Here is a 26,048-nt window from a genome sequence, read left to right on the forward strand (position 1 = left end):
AACAAAAAAAACATTGTGTTGAGATGATACACACAAGACAAGGTGTTTTCTACTGTCCACTATAACGCTTGATTCTACACTGGGAAAAAAAAAAATGATGAGTAAAATTTACTTTAAAAAGTTTCACAACTTTCTGCATTCGCTTTTTTTAAAGTAAATTTAATTTCAGGTAAATTTAACTAACTTTAACTCAGTTTTTAGACTTAAATGATACATAGAGTAAATAAGTGAATTGAACCAATTGAATTAATTGTAATTAGGTAATATTGTATGCAGAAATTAGGTAAAGATTACTAAAAGAAAGGATTGATTCAGCAAAAATAAATGAAATAAAGTTTACTAAAAGTTCTAAAAGTCTAAAAGTAAAATCTAAAAGTAAAATTTGCTCATCATTGTTTTCAGTGTAGTACCCCAATAGTGTAATGGACATCACCAATCAAAGGTTTGCTCATGCCCAGTAGTGTATTTTTAATTTTATTTTTGATTTTTACAGGTGGTTTGCAGAGTGGTTTCACAGGTATTGATTGCATGTTTCATGCAGTTCAGGTAGCTTAGGGTTCAATCCTTGACTGTATAGAGTTTGGTGTGTTCAGTATTGTATAAATGTTTTAGGCACCTGTGGGAATTTCAGTAAAGAAAAAGCTTCTTATCTGTGCAGTAAGTGTTTGTTAATTATCTCAGTAAAACACATTATCTCAGCATTACAATAAATACAAACTTAAGCAATTTTACAAAAAGCTTTAGAATTTGGGTGAGTAAATCTCCTAATAACATCTCTCCTAGAGTTATAGAGTCTTATTTCTAGTTCTCATCATATTAATCAACACCTGGTTTGGTAAATTAATAAATTGGTAAATGTGGTAAATCAGGTGAGCTGCTGACGGAACTGAACATAATATAATATACACATGCTGGCTGAGGAGCATCCAGGAGAAATCTCCAGGAGTCTCTACACTTTGTTTTTCAGCTTAATCGGCTCACAGCATATAAAACATACTTATAGTTAAAAATGATAATTCCTTGTTTTACACTTTACTGTATCAATGTTTATTTGCATCTGTTTAAATCATATGTGGTGCTTTTTTCAGGAAAAAAAACACTGTATTGCTGAGATAAACGGATTAGTGTGATTTGCTTTGGTGCCTAAAACTTCTGCACAGTACTGTACATGTGGGTCAATATCAATATGCAATTGTGTTCAAAATTATTCAACCCCCCTTGTTTTAGCAAGTTTTGCATCTATTTTTTTTTTATCTTGATCAAATTAAGACAAATGCAACTTAAATTACAACAAATATTGTCTTCTAATATATATAAATATATAAAAACAAATGTCCTTTTTGTGATTTCCTCATCGACACCATTATTCAACATAATATTGTCACAGTTTAGCCCATGTCTGTCTCCCTCATTTGGTCTCTTGTGCTCCTGCCCCTCTGTTTACCTGTCATGTGTTCCCTGCCATGTGCTTGTGTTGTGTTTTTGTACCTGTTTCCGCCCTAGCCCGCCCTAGTCCCGCCCTAACTATTAGTGTTCTCACCTGTGTCTTGTTTGTAACCCTGCCCCCTCGTTATCCAAGCCCAGGTGTTCCTCACTCTCCTCATGTATTTAAGCCCCTCTGTTTGAGCGTTCAGTGTTGAGTCTTTTGTATCCTTGTCCTCTGTATGTAAGTGGTCCAAGTTTGTTCAGGTTGTAATCTTTGTGTTCTCAGGTTATTTTATGTTTAGAGTTATATTTAGAGTTTCATGTTTCCTCAGTTTTTCTAGTCTTTGTCTTAGTTAGATTTATATCCTTATCTTGTTTTTTTGAGTTATTGCGTTACCCGTGTTTTGTTTTCTGTTTTTATAATCTAGTTTGTTTAAATTAAAAATATTGTGCACTTACGTCCATCCCTCCATCCTCATTCGTGACAAATATAACATGTCTTTTGTGTCTGCACCATAAAGGATTCATACAGGACTTGTACAAGAATTGTAACCTTATACTTCTGCACATTTTGGACATTTTTTTTTATATTGGCTATATATATATATATATTTTTTTTTTTTGCCTGAATATCACAGGATTGTGACACTTTTTTGACTGTTTACTAAATAATTCCATATGTGTCCCTTAACTGTTGTTTAATGTCCTTAATAATAATAATAATCTACAATGTAGAAAACACATTTTAAAAAATAAAGAAAGAAAAACACTGAATAAATAATAAGTTGTGTCCAAACTTTTGACTGGTAATGCATGTGTATATGTGTTTAGCAATATATATATATATATATATATATATATATATATATATATATATATATATATATATATATATATATATATATATATATATATATATATATATATATATATATGATCTTGTTGTGCATATGAGTTATGCAGTTGCACAGCTCAAGTCACAATTTAAATAATGTATTTTATTAAACTACAGTATTTACTGCTTTTCTGTTATCCACACATGGGAAATGTACATATGGACATAAGCTTTATTTACATTTTTATATATTTTAAAACAATTTTATACATTTTTAAAAAGCTTTTAGAAATATATTTTACACATATATATATATATATATATATATATATATATATATATTTTATATATAGTGGGCCTAATACAGTGATATGAAAAAGTATGTTCACCCCTGATAATTTTAATGATTTTCCTTTATTATAAATCATTGTTTGTTCAGATCAGCGATTTCAGTTAAATATATCATATATCAGATGAACACAGTGATATATGAGAAGTGAAATGAAGTTTATATAATTTACAGAAAGTGTATAAAAATAATATTTAAACTAAACTAGAATTATTAGTTAGATACTGAAAAAAATATATACTGTTATAGTTGAAATAAGCCAAAGCCAAATAAATACACTAAAGCAAACATACTGCCATTTTTCATATAAACAGAATTTGAGGAGCGTGTAAATACTTTAATATATTTGTTTGACATTGTAGATTCATTTTAAGACACCAAAACGTATGCAATTTAATAAAATAAATTACCAAAAAAAAAAGCACAATACAGAGTACATCTGCGATGTTTTGTCCTCATTTCCTCGTGTTTATTAGACTTTATTTGATCTGAAATAAATAAAGTCTTTTGTTTACACCAGGTGGCAGCAAAAGACCCACAAATGCAGGTGATACAGGTGTGTAGGGTGACATAAATCAAAAATCAAAAAAGGACAAAAAATAGGACTAATTTATTAAACACAATTTCCACTCACATCTCACATCACAATTAATTAAGATGTTTAATATTCATATAAATAAATAAGTGTTATATCAGTGTCCCTTAAAACTTTTCAGCATCTATCTACACTTTTCTTTTCTAACTGGAGGAAATAAAATATGTTTCATTCAAGGGAAACAGGCCAAAGTCAGGCCAAAGCTAATATACAGCTATATTTTATATAAACAGGAGGTGAGCGTGCATATAAACATTTTAATCAGCTATGTGACATTTGAATTAGAACTAAAATTAGCCACAGAATTATATAATTATAGTACCAGTACCTCATTCAATTGATTTTCTTTGTTTTTTATATTTTTTCTACATGTATCATATTTTTCGAACCATAAAGTGTGCTGAGTGAAGCTTCTAAGTAAACAAAACTGTAATTCTCTCCTGAAAATCAGCTTATTTGGGTGAATAAAGAGCTTTTGTTATATGCAGTAAACTTAGATTTACAGAATTTTGTCGGAGGGTGAGTTTTCAGTGAAGTTTCTCCAGCACTAAGGCTGGGTGCAGCAGCATTAGCATTAGCATTAGCTGCTAACCACAACGCTAAAGAATGCTGTGTCTGTCTCTTTTTTCCCAGTATAAAATACAAGTAAAAACTCAGATGAGCATGAATTAATTTTAATTTATAATTTTTAAGTTTTTTCCAAGCTGTTTCCAAGCTGTCTGAGACCCACTTTTGGGTTAAAAACCTTTGAAATATAATCAAGAGGAAGATGGATGATCACAAACCATCAAACCACCAAACTGAACTGCTTGAATTTTTGCACCAGGAGTAAAGCAGCATAAAGTTATCCAAAAGCAGTGTGTAAGACTGGTGGAGGAGGAGAACATGATGCCAAGATGCATGAACAAAAAAAACTGTGATTAAAAACAGGGTTATTGATTTCTGAACTCTTAACACTTTATGAATATGAACTTGTTTTCTTTGCATTATTTGAGGAATTTGAAGTACTTATTATTACACAGTTATTACATTATACTAGTTATTATACTTAGTTATTATATAAGCTTATGACTTATATAAGGTTATAAGGTATTTGGCATGTGATATAATGCATTATAAATACAGCAATTTCATGAAGTATTTATCTATATATCCAGCCCATAATTGTCTCAGCTGTGTATGTCTATAAGCGAAGGAAACTACAGGGTGATTTAGCTGGAACTAGGACAGGAAGAGGTTAAAAGGAAATGGTTAAACTGTTAGTTGACACTTTGCTAAAACCTGAGGCTTTACACTGGATCTCTTTTTAATCATTTTCATTAGATAAACTTTAAATTCCTTTGTGTTTAAGACATAAATAACAGGATTTAGCATTGATGGAATAGCACTTGATAGTGATGTATTGATTATTCTAGCATTAGGAGACAAAGACATAGAAACATATGTGGCAAAATATGTGATTATTATAGGGAGGAAAAATACTCCCACTGCTAAAAGATGAGAGACGCAGGTTTTCAGTGCTTTAAGTCGTCCAGCCCAGGTTGTAATCTTACTTAAAGCCATAAAAATACCTAAATATGATAAAACAATAAAAATTAAAGGGATATAGATGAATAGTGTTGAACAAAGTTTGGCCATAACTGAGTTTATAGTTTTATCATTACAGGCGAGAGAATAAACTGGTCCATAATCACAAAAATAGCTTTTAACTACATTAGATTTACAGAATGAAAGTCGAGTGATTAAAGCCACTGTTGTTCCATTAAAAGCAGAGCAAACTGACCAAACTCCTATTAAAACTACAGACATAAAATAATTATTCACAATCATGTAATATCTTAACGGCAAACAAATAGCAATAAATCGATCATACGCCAAAACTACCAGAGTTAAAGCCTGAACACTGCTGAAGAAAAACACAAAAAACATGTTGACCAAACAGGCGTCATAAGAAATGTACTGAGAATCCACAAAAAAAGTTTTAATAAGAGCAGGAATCAGAGCATTAGTTTCTCCAATATCTGCTAAAGCCAGATTAAATATTCCTAAGTATTTAGGAACATGGAGACTCCGGTCAGTCAGTATTATAACAGCAACGAATGAGTTCCCGAACACGGCAATGATGTAGGTAAAAATTAAAAAGATAAAATAATAATTGATAAAGGGAATTCCAGTAAATCCACTGATATAAAAGTACTCAGGATGCACAAACGACAAATTTTCCATTAAACTGGAGTTTAAAGAGCTCATGATTACACTAAATCTGATCAAATCCTTCTGCTGCTCTTTTCAACCTGAAATACAACAAAAAAAAACATTATATACATTTTTAGACATATTTAGTTATAAAATTATATAAGTTCTTTTTAAAAAATGTGTTGTTTTACACATTCTTATTATTGTTAAAAAATATTAATTTTACCTAATTATATATAAATTTAAAGACACACACACATGGATCTGTATGGGATCTTTGAACTAGGAAAAGTCAGTACTCCAAAATCAAAGTTTTATATATAGAGACACTATGCCGTTTTTTTTTGTCACGTGATCAGTTATAAAATAGGGTGGGGAGTGATTTAATTATATATATATATATATTTATATATATATTTTTGGAAACCCACGTGACTTGTGCTCTATAAACTTCTATAAACTTCTATAAACTCTCTACTATGTAAAATACCATTATATATTTTTTTATTCTCATTTATATCTTATTTCAATGATTAAAAATCATTTTTTGTAATTCCTCTAAATGTTTTTTTCTAGTTTTAAAGACACTTTATAAAAGCAAATAGATTATTTGGTAAGATTTTCTATGAATGTTATCTCTATTAGACTCTATAATCACATTCATAACTATAACTTGTCATAATGCATTCATAAGGCATTATAAACATGGTTATAACTATTTATAAATATGTGAAACCCATTATAGCCATGTTTATTATGCATTATGACTTGTGACCGTAATACATTATAAACCTACAATAACACTTAAGACATACAATGTCACTTAATTTACTTGGAGGACACAAAGACCTGTTATAATACACTATAAGGGACGTTGGATTTTTTTTCATCATAATGCATAATTCTGCAAGCTTGGACAGAGTTTCTTGGTATTAACATGTTATAAACATGTTATAAACACAGCTATTAATGCTTTATGATCACAATTCATAATGATGCACAATAAGCATGGCTATGATGGGTTATAATTTGTATAAAATAAATTTTTATTACATTTAAAGTATCAATTGAGTGCAGCAAAAAATATTTTTTATCCGGCTTTGTTCCCCAATTTAGCTATAGGCCGATTACCCCACCCATTCAGCTGCTACTCATCTGTATATCCCCCCCTATCACTAGTGATGCTCCAACACCAGGGGGGTGAAGAAGACTAGCACACGCCTCCTCCGACACATGTGAAGTCAGACTCCGCCTCTTTTTGAACTGCTGCTGATGCTGTAGCATTGCCAAGGAGCATCACAGCAGCGCTAACGCTCGGAGGAAAGCGCAGCAACTCGGTTCTGATACATCAGCTCACAGACGCTGCCTTCTGCTGATCTACATCACCCTAGGGGTGATGAGGGGAAAGAAAGAGCGCCATCTACTGTACTGTACCCACCCAGAGAGAGAGCAAGCAGGGCCAATTGTGCTCTCTCAGGGCTCTGGCAGTTGATGGCAAGCTGCATGACCAGGATTCGAACCAGCGATCTCCCAATCATAGTCACCGCGCTTCAGACCACCAACCCCAAAACTATTTTTATTATCTGTCAAGTGCAACAAAAAAATACTGATAATTTATAATGTGCGTAACACATTATAAAGCCTTATATACAGTCATTAATGGCTTTAAGTGAAGTGAGTTTTCATATGCTTTTTAAACATGAAGTAAATTGTATTATGCCTCATTATAATGTCTTGAGAGTAATGACTGTATATAATTCTTTATAATGTGTTACGCACTTATATAAAAGCTTATTTGAGAAATCATAGCTGCATATTATAATGCATTATATCAAAATATACCAATCTGCGTTATAGTGCATTACAACACTACATTGCACATTGTTCTTATGAACCTATATTATAAGGCATTATAAGCCCTTTCTTTATAAACCCTTATACTTGTAGTTTATAATGTGTTATGAATGCCGCTGTGGGTACTTATAAGTTATTATACAGGCTTATTACAGTCATTATAAGTTATTATGCATGTCATATAATGCATTGCTCATACATGCATTTATAATACATTATGAATACAGGGTTCATAGGAAGTGTTACACTGATTTTTTTTTGTATTCGGTGGACACCAGTTTAATATATTGTAAATTATGTTTGTTTGTTTTTTTACAGTTTAAACTCTGTAACCTGCTCTGAGTACACATCTACAGTTCCAACAGATCTACCAATCAGAGAAGGTCACCTAAAAGGCTTCCGCTGGTCAACAGAATGATGTCATCTGTTAGAGCCCTATTAAACACCCTATTTCCTAAAATACATCATCAGAGCCACATCATCCTCATCACTCAGGGACTTGTTAAATGTTAGTCTCACCTGACGACCAGTTGTGTACTGTAACAACCAGATCACTACTGTGCACTACTGTGTTTCTTCTGCCGTTCATTAGGTTAATGAGGTGGTTTGTTTATGAGGTTGCCGTGTGCTGAGGGGGTCCCTGCCCAGTTTTCCCAGTAGGGAAGCCTGACTCTAATGGGATGATATAATGATACAGCAGTAATTAAGCACAGGTTATTAGTTGGTATCAGTTGTAAACAAATATAGAATGCTACATAGAGAAATACAAATCAATCATAAACTGGCTTGAGTTATCACTTTGATATAAGGTACCTGCAGCAAAATTTAAATAACGCTGTCTATCATGGAGGATGGGCAGAATGACCTGTGACAGCCAGGCTTTTGAATAAATATACTTCTTTTACAGTGTTATTAGTGAAGAACATGACATTAGACACTTGTTTGGTACAGTATAAGCAGTATAAGCATTTCAGATTATCTGTAATGCAGAGAACTTGCTGAGAAGAACAATTGATCTCAGTTCATGTGGTTGACAGCACAAATATCACAGATTACCCATTTGTTCCTCTCTGAGGTCAGTCATGCAACGTCACTGCATCCCGTTTAAAGAAAGACTATAAGTGAATGAGAGCATGATACCATACTATGGTTGACATAGGACATTATGAAATGTGTAAAGTTCATAATGTTATTGAGGGGCATTGGAGTGGTTTTGACACTATTTGCTAATATGAATCAAGGCCCACCCTATAGTGACTTAAAACAACATTTGTGGAATTAACGTTTAAATGAACTGCTGCCAAAAATCTCTATAAAAAAATGTACATTAAAAAGTTTTTTTTTCTTTTTTCAGTAGTGCTTTGTATGTTATATAATCACAATATTCATAAAGCATAATAAACATGGCTATATACTGGGTTATGCATTTTTATAAATATGCATTTATAGCCATGTTTATAATGTCTAATGAATGCATTATAATATATATGTTATGATTGTGATTAAATAGTCTAATAGAGGTGACATTCATAGGAAGTTCTTAAATTTAAAAAATCATGTTTGCTAATCTGTGTTACTCACAAAAAACAATATATATATATATATATATATATATATATATATATATATATATTTTTTTTTTTTTTTTTTTTTTTTTTTTTTTTTTTTTTTTTCTGTACTGCTGTTCATTAGTATTTCAGTATTTTTTCTTTGGTGGGATAATGCTAACAAATTAAATGCTAAACTGAAATGAAATGAAATGTTAGACAGCAAGGTTGTGACTCTGGAACACAATGCACTACTAAAATCACTTCTTACGATGAAGTACTTTTATTCAAAGAATGTAATTTTACATTTTTATAGAGAAGTTTTGGCAGCAGTTCATATAACTGTTAGACAACCCAAACCCTCCCAGTCTGTTAGCAGAACAAGACATTACCCAGAAGCCTTTTTATTGCAGTATATTGTTATTATAGCAGCATAACAACCAGAGCCAGTTGCTAACAACAAACACAGCATGTGAATTGCAATGGGTGGCCTTTTTAAAATATATATTTTTTATTTTAAAATGCTTTTTCTGCCAATTATGTTATTTGAGAAAGAAGTGATGTTTCCTTGAGTGCGAATAAATCTAGGCCTTGAACTTGATTTATCCATCCATCCATCCAGGCCTCAATTGAAACCACATCTTTGAAAAATATACTATAACAAGCTGCACCATCTCAGTCATACTTTTTTGCCCTAGCCATGAACATGACTGTGAGGAGCCCAGTTACCAAGACCCTGTACCTCCCAATATAGTGCGACATTCATCGATAAGAGCATTTACGGATGGTGACGTAACAGTCACAACATCTGTCTCAGGTAGCATCTAGATACTTCAAGGCCTTGATAAGCTCATCACCTGGATGAGAATTAGCTTTAAAACAATAAAGTCTCCTAATGCTGCCACTGCCATTTAAAAGAACAGCAGAGTTTTAGGCCTGTCTGAATAGTGCGAACCATACAGTATGGTTTTGATTGTTTTGATTCTTGACACAAGAAGTAGATACACAGCGCTGTCTCTGTGTCTGTGTGAGTGACAGGCTGCTGCTGCCTGAGAAGCGTGAGGGGGAGGGGCGGGAGTAAACACGAGGTAACCGCATGCATGGCCTCCATCCACATGGTTGGGCACGTGCTTGTAAACGTGAGCACGTGTGGAAAGCTGGGCTCCTCAGTCCAGCACAGTTTATCAGTGCAGATATTTCCAGTTACAGCTGAATTTACGCTTTTAATCTCAGAAAAACGCTCCTATTTATATATTATTTTTAAATGCCTGATTAAAGGGCTGATTCTTGTTGTTTTGCTGTTTTCCTCAGGTTTTGAGAGCTTGGTTGCCTCAGAAATGTTGGGCAGCACTTGTGCACAATGTAATGTACTCCACCAGGACCTGGGTTGCTCTCAGAGGCTGGTCTGGCTTCTTTAGCCTATTTCTAGACCTCTATCCAGCTGGGTTTCCTTGTGACAAAATCAGTTTTGGGGGTATTATCTTATGCAGTTTTGCCGTATGTGGTTTAAGCTTAAGATCCCTCTCAGAGTCACTCAAACTATTGTACCACTTTAAAATAAGACTACCCTTATAAAGGGTTTATAAATGGTTTATAAATTAGATTATTACGTAGTGGATACAACACAAGATTGTTTGTTAATTTATGTATTAGCAACTGGCAACTGGGAATTTATAACTATTAAATATCAGTTGTATTGTCAATTATAAAAGCTTATAACAGCTGGACCCAGCCAGCATATAGTCTATATAAACTCAGCAACACAAAAACAGCTCTTCTGCAATGGTTTTCTTCTTGCTATTTTTCCATAAAGGCCATATTTGTGGAGTGCAGGACTTATAGTTGTCCTGTGGACAAATTCTCCTGATTCACCTGAGTTGTGGATCTCTGCAGCTCCTCCAGAGTGACCATGGACCACTTGGCTGCTTCTCTGACTCAGTGCTTTCCTTGCTCGGTCTGTCAGTTTGGGTGGACCGTGGCCATGTCTTGATAGGCCTACAATGATGGATTGAAAAGAAGTTCTTTAATAAAATTTGATAAAAGCTTGGGATATGTTTTTATAACCTAACCCTGCTTTAAACCTCTTCTCCACACCTTTATCTTTGGTCCTTGGTCTTTATTACAATGCTGTTTGTTTACTAGTGTTCTCTAACCAACCATTGAGGCCTTCAAAAAACAGCTGTATTTATTCTGAGACTAAATTACACACAGCTGGACTTTATGTAGAGACCACTAATTAAGTGATTTCTGAAGATAGTCCATTGAATTGGATTTATTTCAAGGTTTTAGAGTATGAATAGTGAGTTGAATAGTTTTGCACGTCACACTTTTCAGATTTTTATTTTATTAAAATTTTGGGTAACACTGTCTATGAATGCCATCTCTTTATAAGACTCTATAAACATACTCTTAACACATTATAATGCATTTATTAATGATTATAAACCATAGCCATTATTTTTATGCATGTTTATTATTATGTGTTTATAACATGTTTATACATCAATATAAAAAAAAACTCAGTCGCAGCTTGCAGAGTTATGCATTATACTAACTAATAAAGCTGCTTATAAACTTATAAACACACCCTTTTTAATAGTCTAAATATAATTTAACCACTCATTGATTATACTTCTTAAATATAATACTACGTCTTAAACATAATATTAGTTATAAGCACTTATAAAGTATTGTAACAGGTCTGTGTGTGCTCCAAGTAAAAAAGTGATGGACTTTCATTGTGGGACTAGATTATTAATGATAGATATCCTGTATTCTATTTTAACATAAATGTTATAAGCACAACTTCAAATCTATTAAAATTACAATATTTATAATGCATAATAAACACGTTTATAATGTCTTATGAATGCATTACAAAATATATATGTTATAAACGAGATTAAAGACTCTATTAGTGTCTAATAGAGATGACATTCTTAGAAAGTCTTTCCAAATTTTGAAAAATATCATTATCATTTTTGTTCTACTTCACAATTATGTTGATGCTACTTTGTGTTGAGCTATAACTTAATATTAAAAATCTTAATAAATAAATCGTAATAATCTTAATAATAATAAAATACGTGTACGTTTGTGGTTGTAAGGTGACAAAGCCACTGGATTCATCTCATTAATCATGAACTCAAAATATGTTGCTTAACAGATACCCCAGAGAAACATTAAGATGGGTTTAATTAGATGCTCTTTAACAAACCTAATGATTTTTATGTTTGCACACACTGCGACTAATTAATCCCAAATCACCTTTTTGCATCTTTTTTAGATGCATATAATATGTGTGACCTTTGTGAAGATTTAAATTTGCCTGACTAAAGACTGGAGCGACTGGAGAACTTTCGTAAGTCATTTAGAGCAGAGCTCATGATATTCACTGCATGCTGCATTGTGTTATATCTTAGTAATTCTAAGCGTGTTGTTTTTTTTGTTCCTTTTAAGCTTTTCTTGTTCGATTTAAGCCTTTTTTTATCTATGCATGTTTAAGACGAAGGTTCTCAGACTGGTCTTGAGACTGGATGTCTCTAGATTCTCAAGACGCTCTTTGTAGGTTATGGGGAAATTGAAAAAACCTTCTGGTGGACATTGAGGTTGACTGGTTTGAGAACTATTGAGAGCTATTTTATGTTCAAGAAATATTTTAGTGAAACATGAGACAGTGTACTTTTAGAATACCTGTGTATTTATGGTGTTAAATGTGTAATTTTTATTTGTGATATGTGTGTTTCTCTCTAGGTATTCACAAGCTGCCCAAATGAACGTTACAACTCTTTCAGCTCTTGTCAGCAATGGAACTGCTCCATCTGATAATGGTTTTTATCTGATTGCTTTTGATACGTTGGGTAACAAGAACTATCTGATATTAGCATTGGTGATTATCTACTTGATCACTCTGTTCTGTAATCTTGTACTGCTTGTGATGGTCTTCATGAACCCCAGTCTACAGAATCCCAAGTTTCTTGCTGTTTGTAATCTTGCGGTGGTGGATATTTCTATAAGCAGTGTTATCGTTCCACAGATGGTCCCTGTGTTTGTGTTTAATCTCAATCACATTTCTTTTGGAACTTGTTTCTCTCAGATGTTCTTCATGCACTTTTTCAGTGATATGGAGTCTTTCTCATTGGCTCTCTTGGCTTACGATCGATTGGTGGCTATCTGCTTTCCTCTACGCTACCCCTATATCAACACTAATTTCAGGATGAGCTTCATTATTGGTGGTCTTTGGTTTCTGGTGTTTTTGCTTGAGATTTTTCCAGTAACTCTGGCCAGTAATCTTCTGTACTGTAGATCCAGAGTGGTTCAGAGCTGTTGTTGTGAACATGGCCCAGTTTATGTTCTAGCTTGTGGAGATACTTCGCTTAACAAGCAACTGGTAACTGCGAAGTCCCTGGTGGTCTTACTCGCCCCCCTGACTTTCATCGTTCTATCGTACATCATTGTCGTTTTCGCAGTGTTACGAATCGCATCCGTGGCTCAACGCTGGAAAGCTTTCAACACCTGCGTCACTCACCTGGCCCTGGTCTTCATTTACTACCTGCCTGTGATTATGGCTTATATCCTGGGGAATCTAAAATTAATTCAATCTAAAGATCTTTACACAGCTGTTCTGACGGTGTGCGTCACCCTTCCACCCATGCTGAACCCCATCATCTACAGCTTAAAGACCGAGGAACTGAGAGAAAAGCTGATTAAATTTATTAACCCATCCAAAATTTCACCACAGTCTCAAAAACAAGAGAAAGAATCGACAGGAACTTAGAAATTTACAGGAATCTTCACATTCTTTACAAAAGTGAAGCAAGAAATTGGTATTGCATTGTTGCATTGATTTTTTGGTAGCACTTTCTATGAATGTCATCTCTATAAGACTCTATAAACGTATTCATAACACATTATAATGCATTCACAAGGCATTATAAACATGGCCATACATATTTATAAAACTCTATAATTCAGCATAGCCATGTTTATTATGCATCATGAACTGTGATTATAATGCATTAATAGCTGTGTTTATAACATGTTATACGTTAAAACCAACGTTAATACCCAGCTTGTGGACTTGTATCATGACTAAAACAGCTTCCAACTTAAATAAACACACCCTCAGTAATGTTATAAATATGTTTTAAGCATATTAATATGAATATAATATTAGTTATAGTCAATTATAATGTATTATAACAGGTCTTTGTGAGCTCTAAGTAAAGTGACATACTTTTTCATTGCAGGACTGGATTATTAACTATTTTAGCATGTATATCATAAGCATAGCTTATAATGTATTATAATCACAAGTCATAATTCTTAATAAACATGGCTATAGTGGGTTATGCATTTTTATAAATATTTATAGCCATGTTTATAATGCCTTATGAATACATTATAATATATTATGAATGTAGTTATAGAGTCTAATAAAGATGACATTCATAGAAAGTGTTACCGATTTTTTTTCTACTGAACCATTGTATAGAAATGATAAAATATCCATTGAGATGCTGGAATATTTTAATTTTTATGTAAATGTGTATAGATTTTGATGCACTTGGAAGTTATTTCGGTAAAACTTTCAATGAATGTCATCTCTCTATACAAGCCTAGATTCTCATAACTGAGCTGTGGATCTCTGCAGCTCCTCCAGAGTGACCATGAGCTCATTGGCTGCTTCTCTTACTAGTGCTCTTCTTGCTTGATCTTTCAGTTCGGGTGGAGCATGGCCATGTCTAGGTAGGTTTGTAGTCATAGAATACAATATAGATTTTTTTTTTTTTCATTTTTGGATGATGGAATGCCTTATAATGCTTTATGAATGCATTATAATATGAATAATTATGAATGTGGTTATATATATTTCTATGAATGTCATCTCTAGTAAACTCTATAACCACATTCATAGCATATTATCATGCATTGCTAAGCAATAAGAAATAAGGAAGAAAATTGGAAAATAATATTAAAAAAATAATATAATTGTCAGATCCAGTCTTTAATTTAGTTTTTAGATCAAGTAGAGGACAAATCTGACTAAATATGACTGAAGTGAATTTTATTGAATAAAAAATTCAAAAAAACATTTGTTGCACTAAGTTTTGCTTTTATAACAGTGAGAATTTCTCAGACATTAACTTCCTAATAATAACAAACAGTATTCTTCACCAATCCAGCTACAACTGTCTCTTATTGCTGTTGCCAGATCTTATTTGCATGTTGGATCCTCATCATATGTTTAACGTGCATTATTTTTCTCTATTTATTTGCTGTTTATTTACTGTTAGTTCTTGTGCAATAATACTGTTCACAACCAACCATCATCATCATCATCATCATATCTCCTCTGCACTAGATGTATATTTTTTGTTTTTTTTTTCTTTATTATATTTTAAGTATTGTATATGTTTTTTTCTGTAATCTTTTGTACATATATATTTATTATTATTTGTTTATATATTTTCCTGACCTGTTTCTTTCCTCTGTGCTGCTGTAACATTAATGCTGTGGGATTAATAAAAGATTTTTAACTGGAATTTTAAATTGTAGGTCAGGTGCTTATTTTTTCACAAATTTTTATGGCATTTAACATATTATTTTCACTATAGAGGTGGGTAAATGTAGTGTTAGTAGTCTTGCCCAAGGACTCTTATTGGTGTGTGTGTATATATATATATATATATATATGGGAAAAAATAAGAGACCACTTCAGTTTCTGAATCAGTTTCTCTGATTTTGCTATTTATATTTTATTTCACACTGTAATTATATTTAATTAGCTCTAAAACATTTTACACAACTAACAGTAGGTGGCGGCATAAGCCTCACAGTGGCAAGTGATGAACGCAGAGTGGGTTTTTATATTTTAACATTTTTGCAAACGTACTTTTAAGGATAACAAACATAAAATGTTTGGGTCATTTTAACAAAAACTGTAACTGATGTTACTTAATAATACGGTTGAAAAAATGTTGCACTAAATTTTTCAATAAAACTAGCACATAATTCTTGGTCATTTTTACTAAAAATCTCAAACTGACATTACTTAAAAATAGGGTTGAAAAAAGTTTATATTTAAAAATTTATATGCACATTTCTAAACAAAATAAACACACTCAGACGATATGGAGCTGTACCTGCTGTTTTTATTAAGAGACATTCACAAAAGATCACTTTTAATGAGCACTTTTAAAATTTACTGATTTTTACAGTGTTGGAAAAACATTTCACATACATACTCTTTCAGTATACACATAGAGTATATAATGCAGCATTATTTCACCACTAATTAAACATTAAACGTATGCATGTATCTGTTGCTTTTATGTCTGTAAAATTTAGTTTTTTATTTTTTTATTTTAGTGAAAACAGATCCTAGTCCAAAGATACTCTGAGGCAAAGCATTAGTAAAAATCAGAAGCAGTATACACATATAAATAGCAATATAAAATACCAGCTGCATTTCAGTACTCACTTTAGAACCCTTTGATTATTAGAAACAGTGAGGTGATTTTAGAATCCTATAATTAACTAGAGAAACAAGAGACCACTTATATATATATATATATATATATATATATATATATATATATATATAGTTTTTACATATCAGAGAGAGTTAGAAACTTGCTTGCTGCTTCCATGGGTCCTTGGCAAACTAGTAAATAACGCAACTTCCTGTCTTTAAATTGGTTTCAAAATAAAAGTCCCAAAGAAGTAGTATCTTGATGTTTGCACCACATGATATTCCATATATATTCTATGGAGAGAGTCTGACAAAGTTTGCGTGTATGTTACGATGGAAATAAAATGACAAATGCTTTGCAATTTTTTACAGGACTAAAAAACACTAAAACACTAAAACAATCAAGCCAAATAGGGCAGGAAAAATATATATATATATATATTTATATAGATTTTGAACTGCTGAACATCCGGTGAAAATCTCCGCTGCATTCGGTGAGAAAAATTCTTAATTAAACGATTAAAATTCTTAATTAACTATAGTTAGTCTATAGACTGTACTAGATTTATCTTGCAGATAGTACTTAAATAAACGTAATTATATTTACAAAGTCAAAAAAAATGTATATCGTTTTATTTAATTTTATTTAATTTTAGTTTTATTTTTTGGGAGCATTTACCTCCCATTTAAAATAGTACCGCATACAATATAATAAAATAACCAGTTTATCCAGCTGTGGCTAATTAACCAATAAAGTTTAGTTAAGTTGTTCGTTCTCACTTTGCTAAAACCTGAGGATTCACACTGGATCTCTTTTTAACTATTTTCAATATGAAGACTTTGAATTCCTTTGTGTTTAGGACATAAATGATGGGATTTAGCAGGGGTGGAATGACATTTGAGAGTGAAGAAATGATTATTTTAGCATTCGGATGCAGAGACATAGAAAGATATCCAGCAAAATATATAATAACTATAGGGAGGAAAAATACTCCCACTGCTAAAAGATGAGAGACGCAGGTTTTCAGTGCTTTAAGTCGTCCAGCCCAGGTTGTAATCTTACTTAAAGCGAGAAAAATACCTAAATATGATAAAACAATGGCAATTAAAGGGATATAGATGAATAGTGTTGAACAAAGTTTGGCCATAACTGAGTTTATAGTTTTATCATTACAGGCGAGAGAATAAACTGGTCCATAATCACAAAAATAACTTTTAACTACATTAGATTTACAGAATGAGAGTCGAGTGATTAAAGCCACTGTTGTTCCATTAAAAGCAGAGCAAACTGACCAAACTCCTATTAAAACTACAGACATAAAATAATTATTCACAATCGCATGATATCTTAACGGCAAACAAATAGCAATAAATCGATCATACGCCAAAACTACCAGAGTTAAAGCCTGAACACTGCTGAAGAAAAACACAAAAAACATGTTGACCAAACAGGCGTCATAAGAAATAAACTGAGAATCGAACAGAAAGGTCTTAATGAGGTTCGGGATCAGAGCATTAGTTTCTCCAATATCTGCTAAAGCCAGATTAAATATTCCTAAGTATTTAGGAACATGGAGACTCCGGTCAGTCAGTATTATAACAGCAACGAATGAGTTCCCGAACACGGCAATGATGTACATTAAGAGTAGACACACAAAATAATAATTAATAAAGGGAATTCCTGAAAATCCAGTGATGTAAAAGTACTCAGGACGCACAAAAGACAGATTTTCCAATAAACTGGAGTTTAAAGCACTCATGATATCAGTAAATCTGATCCTTCTGCTGCTTTTGTCAATCTGAAATAAAAAATAATAATAAATAAAGTAAGTTATAAGAACACATATTGGTATTTAATGTGTCATTATTATTATTATAATTATTATTATAATTATTATTATTATTATTATTATTAAGAAAGTTTATTTTACCTAATGTGTAAATGACCAAAACCATCCGACCGAGTCAGAACAGTTAACTTAACAGTTTGTTAAGCTGTAGGACCCTAAAATCAGTGTTTTATATAGTGAGTGGCATCAAGCTGCCTACTGTCACGTGACCATATTCAAATTAATTGATTAGGATTTCTTTCTTTTTGTTTTGTTTTTTTTTTTGCTTACAATCTAATGTGATTTGTACTTTTTTTCTTATGATAAGAATAAGGACCCAAATGCAGAAATATGATGTTTTTATTGTAAAGTATGCTTTTCTTATTTTTATAAATTAAGAATAATTATGGACAGACAATTAAAATCCCTGTATTATTCCTTCTTTTGATATTCGGTTAAGAATCCAAAAATAAAAAAATAATTAATTATTTCATTTTTTTGGTTTTGAATATAATATAAAAAAATAAATTAATAATAATAATAATAATAATAATAATAATGGATTGTATTTTTGTTTTTTTATATTTGTTTTGTTTTTTATTTTTATTTGAGGATCCAAAAAAATGGAAAATGTAACATTTTTACACTTTATAATCTGGTGCTCTTTAAAGCAGTAAAGCCACTCTAACGCTGAAGTACAGAGTTATAAGGGTGAGTTTTCAGTGAAGTTTCTCCAGCACTAAGGCTGGGTGCAGCAGCATCAGCAGAATTAGCCGCTAACCACAGCACTAGCGCTAGCAAATACTATCCGATAGCATTACATTAAGAAACCCTGAGTGTTCCTGTAACCCAGGATGCTATCAGCTAGTGGTTTGTCCCACATAGCTTGTCTTAACACAGTAAACATGCATCCAATATACTCTCAATGGTGAAAGAGCTAGCGCTGTGGTTAGCGACTAATGCTAATGCTAGTACTGCTGCTCCAGCCTTAGTGCTGGAGAAACTTCACTGAAACTCACCCTTATAACTCTGTACTTCAGCGTTAGAGTGGCTTTACTGCTCCTTAATACCTGACTGGTATAGTTCATACATAAGGAGCACCGGATTATAAGAAAAAACGAAAGGATATTACGGATTTTTGTTGCACAACAGGCATTAATAAAAAAACAGGGTGCTAGCGTCTAATTCTAGTTCTCCCACTACAATATTCTTAGTAATCTGAGCTAAGATTACTGGGCTCAAGTCAAGTCAATTTTACACAAAATGTAATGATAAAAGAAATATTTTTGAAATGATTCCAAAATAATTCTTCTTACAAGAAGCCCAGGCACCAGTTTTTTTTATATTCTCACATTACTCACATTGTTAGCTTACCTCTAAATGCACTATAACTACTAATAAATTGATGATATATACATATATTACGTAATACTTTTTTAAATATTTTTTTTGTTTATATATACACCATTACATGAAGCAATATAATCAGATCTTTTAGACATAAACGTTTTGCATAAGTAACAGTATAGGACAGCAAAAGACCATAGAAAGGTGTTTTTTATTCTTCAATATTGTTTTAAAATGGAAAATAAAATCATAAGCTTGGCAGAATGATTAGGAAAATAAAGAAAAATCCAAAAGGCAACAGGATTAAAATGTAAAATTTACTGTTTAACACTCATAAGTTTGCAAAAACTACTATATACTACTTTTCTACCAGTTCATACATCTGTATACTACCAGATCACACACATTGCTATACTAATTTCAGATTTGTCACTTTTCTTAGGTATTTACAGTAAAGGTCAGTCAAGTTTCCACTGCTTAAACTGATTATTGTCACTTTGTTAAAACCTGTGGCTTTACACCGGATCTCCTTTTCAACATATTTAGCATTATGACTTTACATTCCTTTGTGTTTAGGACATAAATGACGGGATTTAGCATGGATGGAATGGCACTAGACAGAGAGGAATTGATTATTCTAGCATTCGGATGCAGAGACATAGAGACGTATACAGCAAAATATGTGATTATTATAGGGAGGAAAAATACTCCCACTGCTAAAAGATGAGAGACGCAGGTTTTCAGTGCTTTAAGTCGTCCAGCCCAGGTTGTAATCTTACTTAAAGCGAGAAAAATACCTAAATATGATAAAATGATACAAATTAAAGGGATATATACGAATAAAGTAGAACAAAGTTTGGCCATAACTGAGTTTATAGTTTTATCATTACAGGCGAGAGAATAAACTGGTCCATGGTCACAAAAATAACTTTTAACTACATTAGATTTACAGAATGAAAGTCGAGTGATTAAAGCCACTGTTGTTCCATTAAAAGCAGAGCAAACTGACCAAACTCCTATTAAAACTACAGACATAAAATAATTATTCACAATCGCATGATATCTTAACGGCAAACAAATAGCAATAAATCGATCATACGCCAAAACTACCAGAGTTAAAGCCTGAACACTGCTGAAGAAAAACACAAAAAACATGTTGACCAAACAGGCGTCATAAGAAATAAACTGAGAATCAAAAAAAAAAGTTTTAATAAGAGCAGGAATCAGAGCATTAGTTTCTCCAATATCTGCTAAAGCCAGATTAAATATTCCTAAGTATTTAGGAACATGGAGACTCCGGTCAGTCAGTATTATAACAGCAACGAATGAGTTCCCGAACACGGCAATGATGTAGGTAAAAATTAAAAAGATAAAATAATAATTGATAAAGGGAATTCCAGTAAATCCACTGATATAAAAGTACTCAGGACGCACAAACGACAGATTTTCCATTAAACTGGAGTTTAAAGAGCTCATGATTACACTAAATCTGATCAAATCCTTCTGCTGCTCTTTTCAACCTGAAATAAAAAACATGAACATAAGTACATAAAGTAACAAACAACTAATATAATAAAAATGTAATATAAAAATATAAAATTATTATTATTCCTGGAAAGTTCACTTTACCTAATTAAAACTGTTCAAACTGTTCGAAAATCAAACAGCTGCTTTAAATACATTATTGTTACACCTTAGCCCATGTCTGTCTTCTGTTTCTCCCTTATTTTGTCTCTTGTGCTCCTGCCCCTCTGTTTACCTGTCATGTGTTCCCTGCCATGTGCTTGTGTTGTGTTTTTGTACCTGTTTCCGCCCTAGTCCCGCCCTAACCATTAGTGTTCTCACCTGTGTCTTGTTTGTAACCCTGCCCCCTCGTCATCCTAGCCCAGGTGTTTCTCACTCTCCTCCTGTATATAAGCCCCTCTGTTTGTACGTGCTGTGTCGAGTCTTTTGTATTTTGTCTTTTGTATCTTGTATCCAGTATCCTTTGTATCCAGTATCCAGTATCCAGTATGTATCCTTGCTACCCGTATGTTTCCTTGTCTTAGTTTCTTAGTCTGTGTTTCTAGTTTATATCATCCTAGCCGTGTTTTTGCGTTACCCGCGTTTTGTTTATTGTTTTATTTTATCTTGTATGTTTAAATAAATATATATTGCACTTACGTCCATCCCTCCCTCCTTCGTGACATAAGACTCGACCTAAAATATGGACGTAGCAAGGTGGCAGGCTACGAGGAAGGCGGACCTCGAATATCTGCGGTTCCTCGCCGAGCAAATTCGGGGAGATGAACCGCTCCCGGCGCCTCTCCTTGGCTTGGAGCTCGTCAGCCCAGCTCCAGCTAAGCTAGCTAGCCTGCTAACTCCACCGCGCTCTCAAGCCCGGCCGCCTTCCAGCTCTCAAGCCCGGCCGCCTTCCAGCTCTCAAGCCCGGCCGCCTTCCAGCTCTCAAGCCCGGCCGCCTTCCAGCTCTCAAGCCCGGCCGCCTTCCAGCTCTCAAGCCCGGCCGACTCCCAGCTCTCAAGCCCGGCCGACTCCCAGCTCTCAAGCTCGGCCGGATCCCAGCTGTACAGCCCGGCTGGATTCCGGGTTTTCGACTCCTGCTCCGGAAGCAAGCTCCGGTCCGGTGTTTTCAGCCACGCCCACTGCTGAGTCTGCGGCTCCTGTCCGGATCTTGGCGGCAGCCGCACTCTCAGCTCCCGCTGAAGCGGCTTCTTCGCCAGCAGGACCCACCGCCTCTGGATCAGCGCTGCCCGCGGCTCCCGCCGCCTCTGAATCAGCGCTGCCTGCGGCTCCGGCCGCCTTTGACTCTGTGCCCGCGGCCCCGGCCGCCTCTGACCCAGTTCCCGCGGCCCCGGCCGCCTCTGACCCAGTTCCCGCGACCCCGGCCGTCTCTGACCCAGTTCCCGCGGCCCCGGCCGCCTCTGACCCAGTTCCCGCGGCCCCGGCCGCCTCTGACTCTGTGCCTGCTGTTACCCCAGTTCTTGTGCCTGGGGGTCCAGCCTCTGCTCCTGTGCCTACTCCCAGGTCACGAGCTCCTGCACCCGCCGCGCCTGCTCAAGCTGCACCCGCCGCGCCTGCTCAAGCTGCACCCGCCGCGCCTGCTCAAGCTGCACCCGCCGCGCCTGCTCAAGCTGCACCCGCCGCGCCTGCTCAAGCTGCACCCGCCGCGCCTGCTCAAGCTGCACCCGCCGCGCCTGCTCAAGCTGCACCCGCCGCGCCTGCTCAAGCTGCACCCACCGCTCCAGCCTCAGCTCCAGCTCAAGCACCAGCAGCACCCGCTGCTCCAGCCTCAGCTCCAGCTCCAGCACCTGCTGCCACAGCTCCAGCTCCAGCACCTGCTGCCACAGCTCCAGCTCCAGCACCTGCTGCCTCAGCCTCAGCTCCAGCACCTGCTGCCTCAGCCTCAGCTCCAGCACCTGCTGCCTCAGCCTCAGCTCCAGCACCTGCTGCCTCAGCCTCAGCTCCAGCACCTGCTGCCTCAGCCTCAGCTCCAGCACCTGCTGCCTCAGCCTCAGCTCCAGCACCTGCTGCCTCAGCCCCAGCTCCAGCACCTGCTGCCCCAGCTCCAGCACCTGCTGCCCCAGCTCCAGCTCCAGCACCTGCTGCCCCAGCTCCAGCTCCAGCACCTGCTGCCCCAGCTCCAGCACCTGCTGCCTCAGCTCCAGCACCTGCTGCCTCAGCTCCAGCACCTGCTGCCTCAGCTCCAGCTCCAGCACCTGCTGCCTCAGCTCCAGCTCCAGCACCTGCTGCCTCAGCTCCAGCTCCAGCACCTGCTGCCTCAGCTCCAGCTCCAGCACCTGCTGCCCCAGCTCCAGCTCCAGCACCTGCTGCCCCAGCTCCAGCTCCAGCACCTGCTGCTCCAGCTCCAGCGCCAGCAGCTCCCGCTGCTTCAGCTCCAGCGCCAGCAGCTCCCGCTGCTCCAGCCTCAGCTCCAGCGCCAGCAGCTCCCGCTGCTCCAGCCTCAGCTCCAGCGCCAGCAGCTCCCGCTGCTCCAGCCTCAGCTCCAGCGCCAGCAGCTCCCGCTGCTCCAGCCTCAGCTCCAGCGCCAGCAGCTCCCGCTGCTCCAGCCTCAGCTCCAGCGCCAGCAGCTCCCGCTGCTCCAGCCTCAGCTCCAGCGCCAGCAGCTCCCGCTGCTCCAGCCTCAGCTCCAGCGCCAGCAGCTCCCGCTGCTCCAGCCTCAGCTCCAGCGCCAGCAGTGCCTGCCGCCCACGTGGTACCCACTGCTCCAGACCCTGTGCCCGCGGCTCCGGCCGCCTCTGACCCTGTGCCCGCGGCTCCGGCCGCCTCTGACCCTGTGCCCGCGGCTCCGGCCGCCTCTGACCCTGTGCCCGCGGCTCCGGCCGCCTCTGACCCTGTGCCCGCGGCTCCGGCCGCCTCTGACCCTGTGCCCGCGGCTCCGGCCGCCTCTGACCCTGTGCCCGCGGCTCCGGCCGCCTCTGACCCTGTGCCCGCGGCTCCGGCCGCCTCTGACCCTGTGCCCGCGGCTCCGGCCGTCTCTGACCCTGTGCCCGCGGCTCCGGCCGCCTCTGACCCTGTGCCCACTCCCAGAACTTTGTATACCCCCAGGCCGGCCCCAAGGCCCCCTGTCTTTGCCCCCAGAACTGTGCCCAGGCTGGCTCCTTGGACTTCCGTACAGACTTTCGCCAGTCCTGGGCATCCACCAATGTTTGTTCCCGTGTCTCTCCCTGTCCTGGTCCCGGTGTCTGTGTTTGTTCCCATTCCTGTCCCCGGTGGTTTTCCTGTTCCCGTCCCTGTCACTGTGTTTGTGTCCGTCCCTGTCCATGTAATTGTCCCAGTTTCCCTGCCCAGTCTTATCCAGTCCCAGTTCCCGGCCACTGTCCAGTCTGTGTTTCAACCCCCTGTCCAGTCTCCATTCCTGTCTAGTGTACAACCCTCTGTCCCGTCTAAGCCCCCTGTACAGTCTTTTGTCAAGTCCTTGTCCCCTGTCCAGTCTCAGTCCCCAGTCCAGTCGTTTGTTCAGTCTGAGCCCCCTGTCCAGTCCCAGTCTCCGTTCCCTGTCCAGTCTCCGTCTCCTGTTCTGTCCCCTGTCCAGTCTCAGTCCCCTGTTAGGTCGTTTGTTCAGTCTGAGCCCCCTGTCAAGTCCCAGTCTCCGTTCCCTGTCCAGTCTCCGTCTCCTGTTAGGTCGTTTGTTCAGTCTCTGCCCCCTGTCCAGTCTTTTGTCCAGTCCCTGTGCCCTCTCTCTCGGCGCCTCTGGTAGTGGCGCCGTTGAGGGGGGGTAATGTTACACCTTAGCCCATGTCTGTCTTCTGTTTCTCCCTTATTTTGTCTCTTGTGCTCCTGCCCCTCTGTTTACCTGTCATGTGTTCCCTGCCATGTGCTTGTGTTGTGTTTTTGTACCTGTTTCCGCCCTAGTCCCGCCCTAACCATTAGTGTTCTCACCTGTGTCTTGTTTGTAACCCTGCCCCCTCGTCATCCTAGCCCAGGTGTTTCTCACTCTCCTCCTGTATATAAGCCCCTCTGTTTGTACGTGCTGTGTCGAGTCTTTTGTATTTTGTCTTTTGTATCTTGTATCCAGTATCCTTTGTATCCAGTATCCAGTATCCAGTATGTATCCTTGCTACCCGTATGTTTCCTTGTCTTAGTTTCTTAGTCTGTGTTTCTAGTTTATATCATCCTAGCCGTGTTTTTGCGTTACCCGCGTTTTGTTTATTGTTTTATTTTATCTTGTATGTTTAAATAAATATATATTGCACTTACGTCCATCCCTCCCTCCTTCGTGACAATTATGAGGTCCTTAAAATCATCATTTTATAGAGAGACATCAGGAGGCCTGTTGTCACGTGATTAGTTATAAAATTCAGTGGGCTTTTTTTTTTCTTTTTTTTAAGCCCACGTGTCCAATGAACTTTTTTAGGATAACAGTAAGGCTCCCTATGCAGCTTTGTAAGATATAATTATTAAATTGTTATGATTGAATTTTTGTTGGGAAATAAGTAAAGAACTAAAAGTAAAAACATATTAGAAGTTTGTGGACAAAAAAGGTGGGAATCAATTCTGTTACAGGCTTTCAGGAAAGTGTTATGAAATACACTATGAAAAGCCAGTGTGAGGTTATAAGATTATATGCTCATTTATATATTTTGTAAGTAAATATGTAAGTAAGGCATTGTGAGCTTATTGTGTGGTTGCATTTATTGTTTGTTTTATATATTTATTACATTTTTATGTTAAATATATTACATTTTTATATTAAATATATATATTAATATATAAATATTTAATATATATATATATATATTTTAATATATTTATTATCAATATGAGTACAATGAAACTTCTTCACACTTAATTACAAGGATGGTGTATTAAAAATCATCTTTTATTTTTGTCATTATTATTATTATTATTATTATTATTATTATTATTTTTATTTTATTTTATTTTTATTATTATTTTTTTTTTTTTAAAGCTGCACTTCCAGTATTACTAACAGAAGATGGCAGCAAATAGCCCAAACTGGCAGTTGACGTATGCACAGTTTTATATACAGGAATCACAAAAATCACAGTTTGCTTTATCACCTGGTCAATCACCAACATCAAACACAAACCACATATATAATATATATCACAGTTT

General features: G+C 36.5%; 4 protein-coding genes across 4 annotated transcripts; 1 reads left to right on the plus strand and 3 right to left on the minus strand.

The window, feature by feature from the left end:
- Positions 1-4,296: 4,296 nt before the first annotated feature.
- Positions 4,297-5,454, minus strand: LOC111196744 (olfactory receptor 5B2-like). Its single transcript, XM_049467060.1, has one exon. It carries the CDS (start codon positions 5,452-5,454, stop codon positions 4,456-4,458), a length of 999 nt encoding a protein of 332 aa, XP_049323017.1. The 3' UTR covers positions 4,297-4,455.
- A 6,659-nt stretch (positions 5,455-12,113) lies between these two features.
- On the plus strand, positions 12,114-15,070 carry LOC111192149 (olfactory receptor 52K2-like). The gene is made up of 2 exons (XM_049467059.1): positions 12,114-12,162; positions 12,555-15,070. Exon 2 carries the CDS (start codon positions 12,574-12,576, stop codon positions 13,576-13,578), a length of 1,005 nt encoding a protein of 334 aa, XP_049323016.1. The 5' UTR covers positions 12,114-12,162; positions 12,555-12,573; the 3' UTR covers positions 13,579-15,070.
- A 1,319-nt stretch (positions 15,071-16,389) lies between these two features.
- LOC111192151 (olfactory receptor 5B17-like) lies at positions 16,390-18,035 on the minus strand. The gene has a single exon (XM_022668775.2). The coding sequence runs from the start codon at positions 18,033-18,035 to the stop codon at positions 17,052-17,054; it is 984 nt and encodes a 327-aa protein (XP_022524496.2). The 3' UTR covers positions 16,390-17,051.
- A 1,682-nt stretch (positions 18,036-19,717) lies between these two features.
- Positions 19,718-21,080, minus strand: LOC111192150 (olfactory receptor 5B2-like). The gene has a single exon (XM_022668774.2). The coding sequence runs from the start codon at positions 20,925-20,927 to the stop codon at positions 19,944-19,946; it is 984 nt and encodes a 327-aa protein (XP_022524495.2). The 5' UTR covers positions 20,928-21,080; the 3' UTR covers positions 19,718-19,943.
- Between the last annotated feature and the right edge of the window lie 4,968 nt (positions 21,081-26,048).

The sequence above is a fragment of the Astyanax mexicanus genome, chromosome 18 (genome assembly GCF_023375975.1).
Source record: "Astyanax mexicanus isolate ESR-SI-001 chromosome 18, AstMex3_surface, whole genome shotgun sequence".
Classification (NCBI taxonomy): domain Eukaryota; kingdom Metazoa; phylum Chordata; class Actinopteri; order Characiformes; family Acestrorhamphidae; genus Astyanax; species Astyanax mexicanus.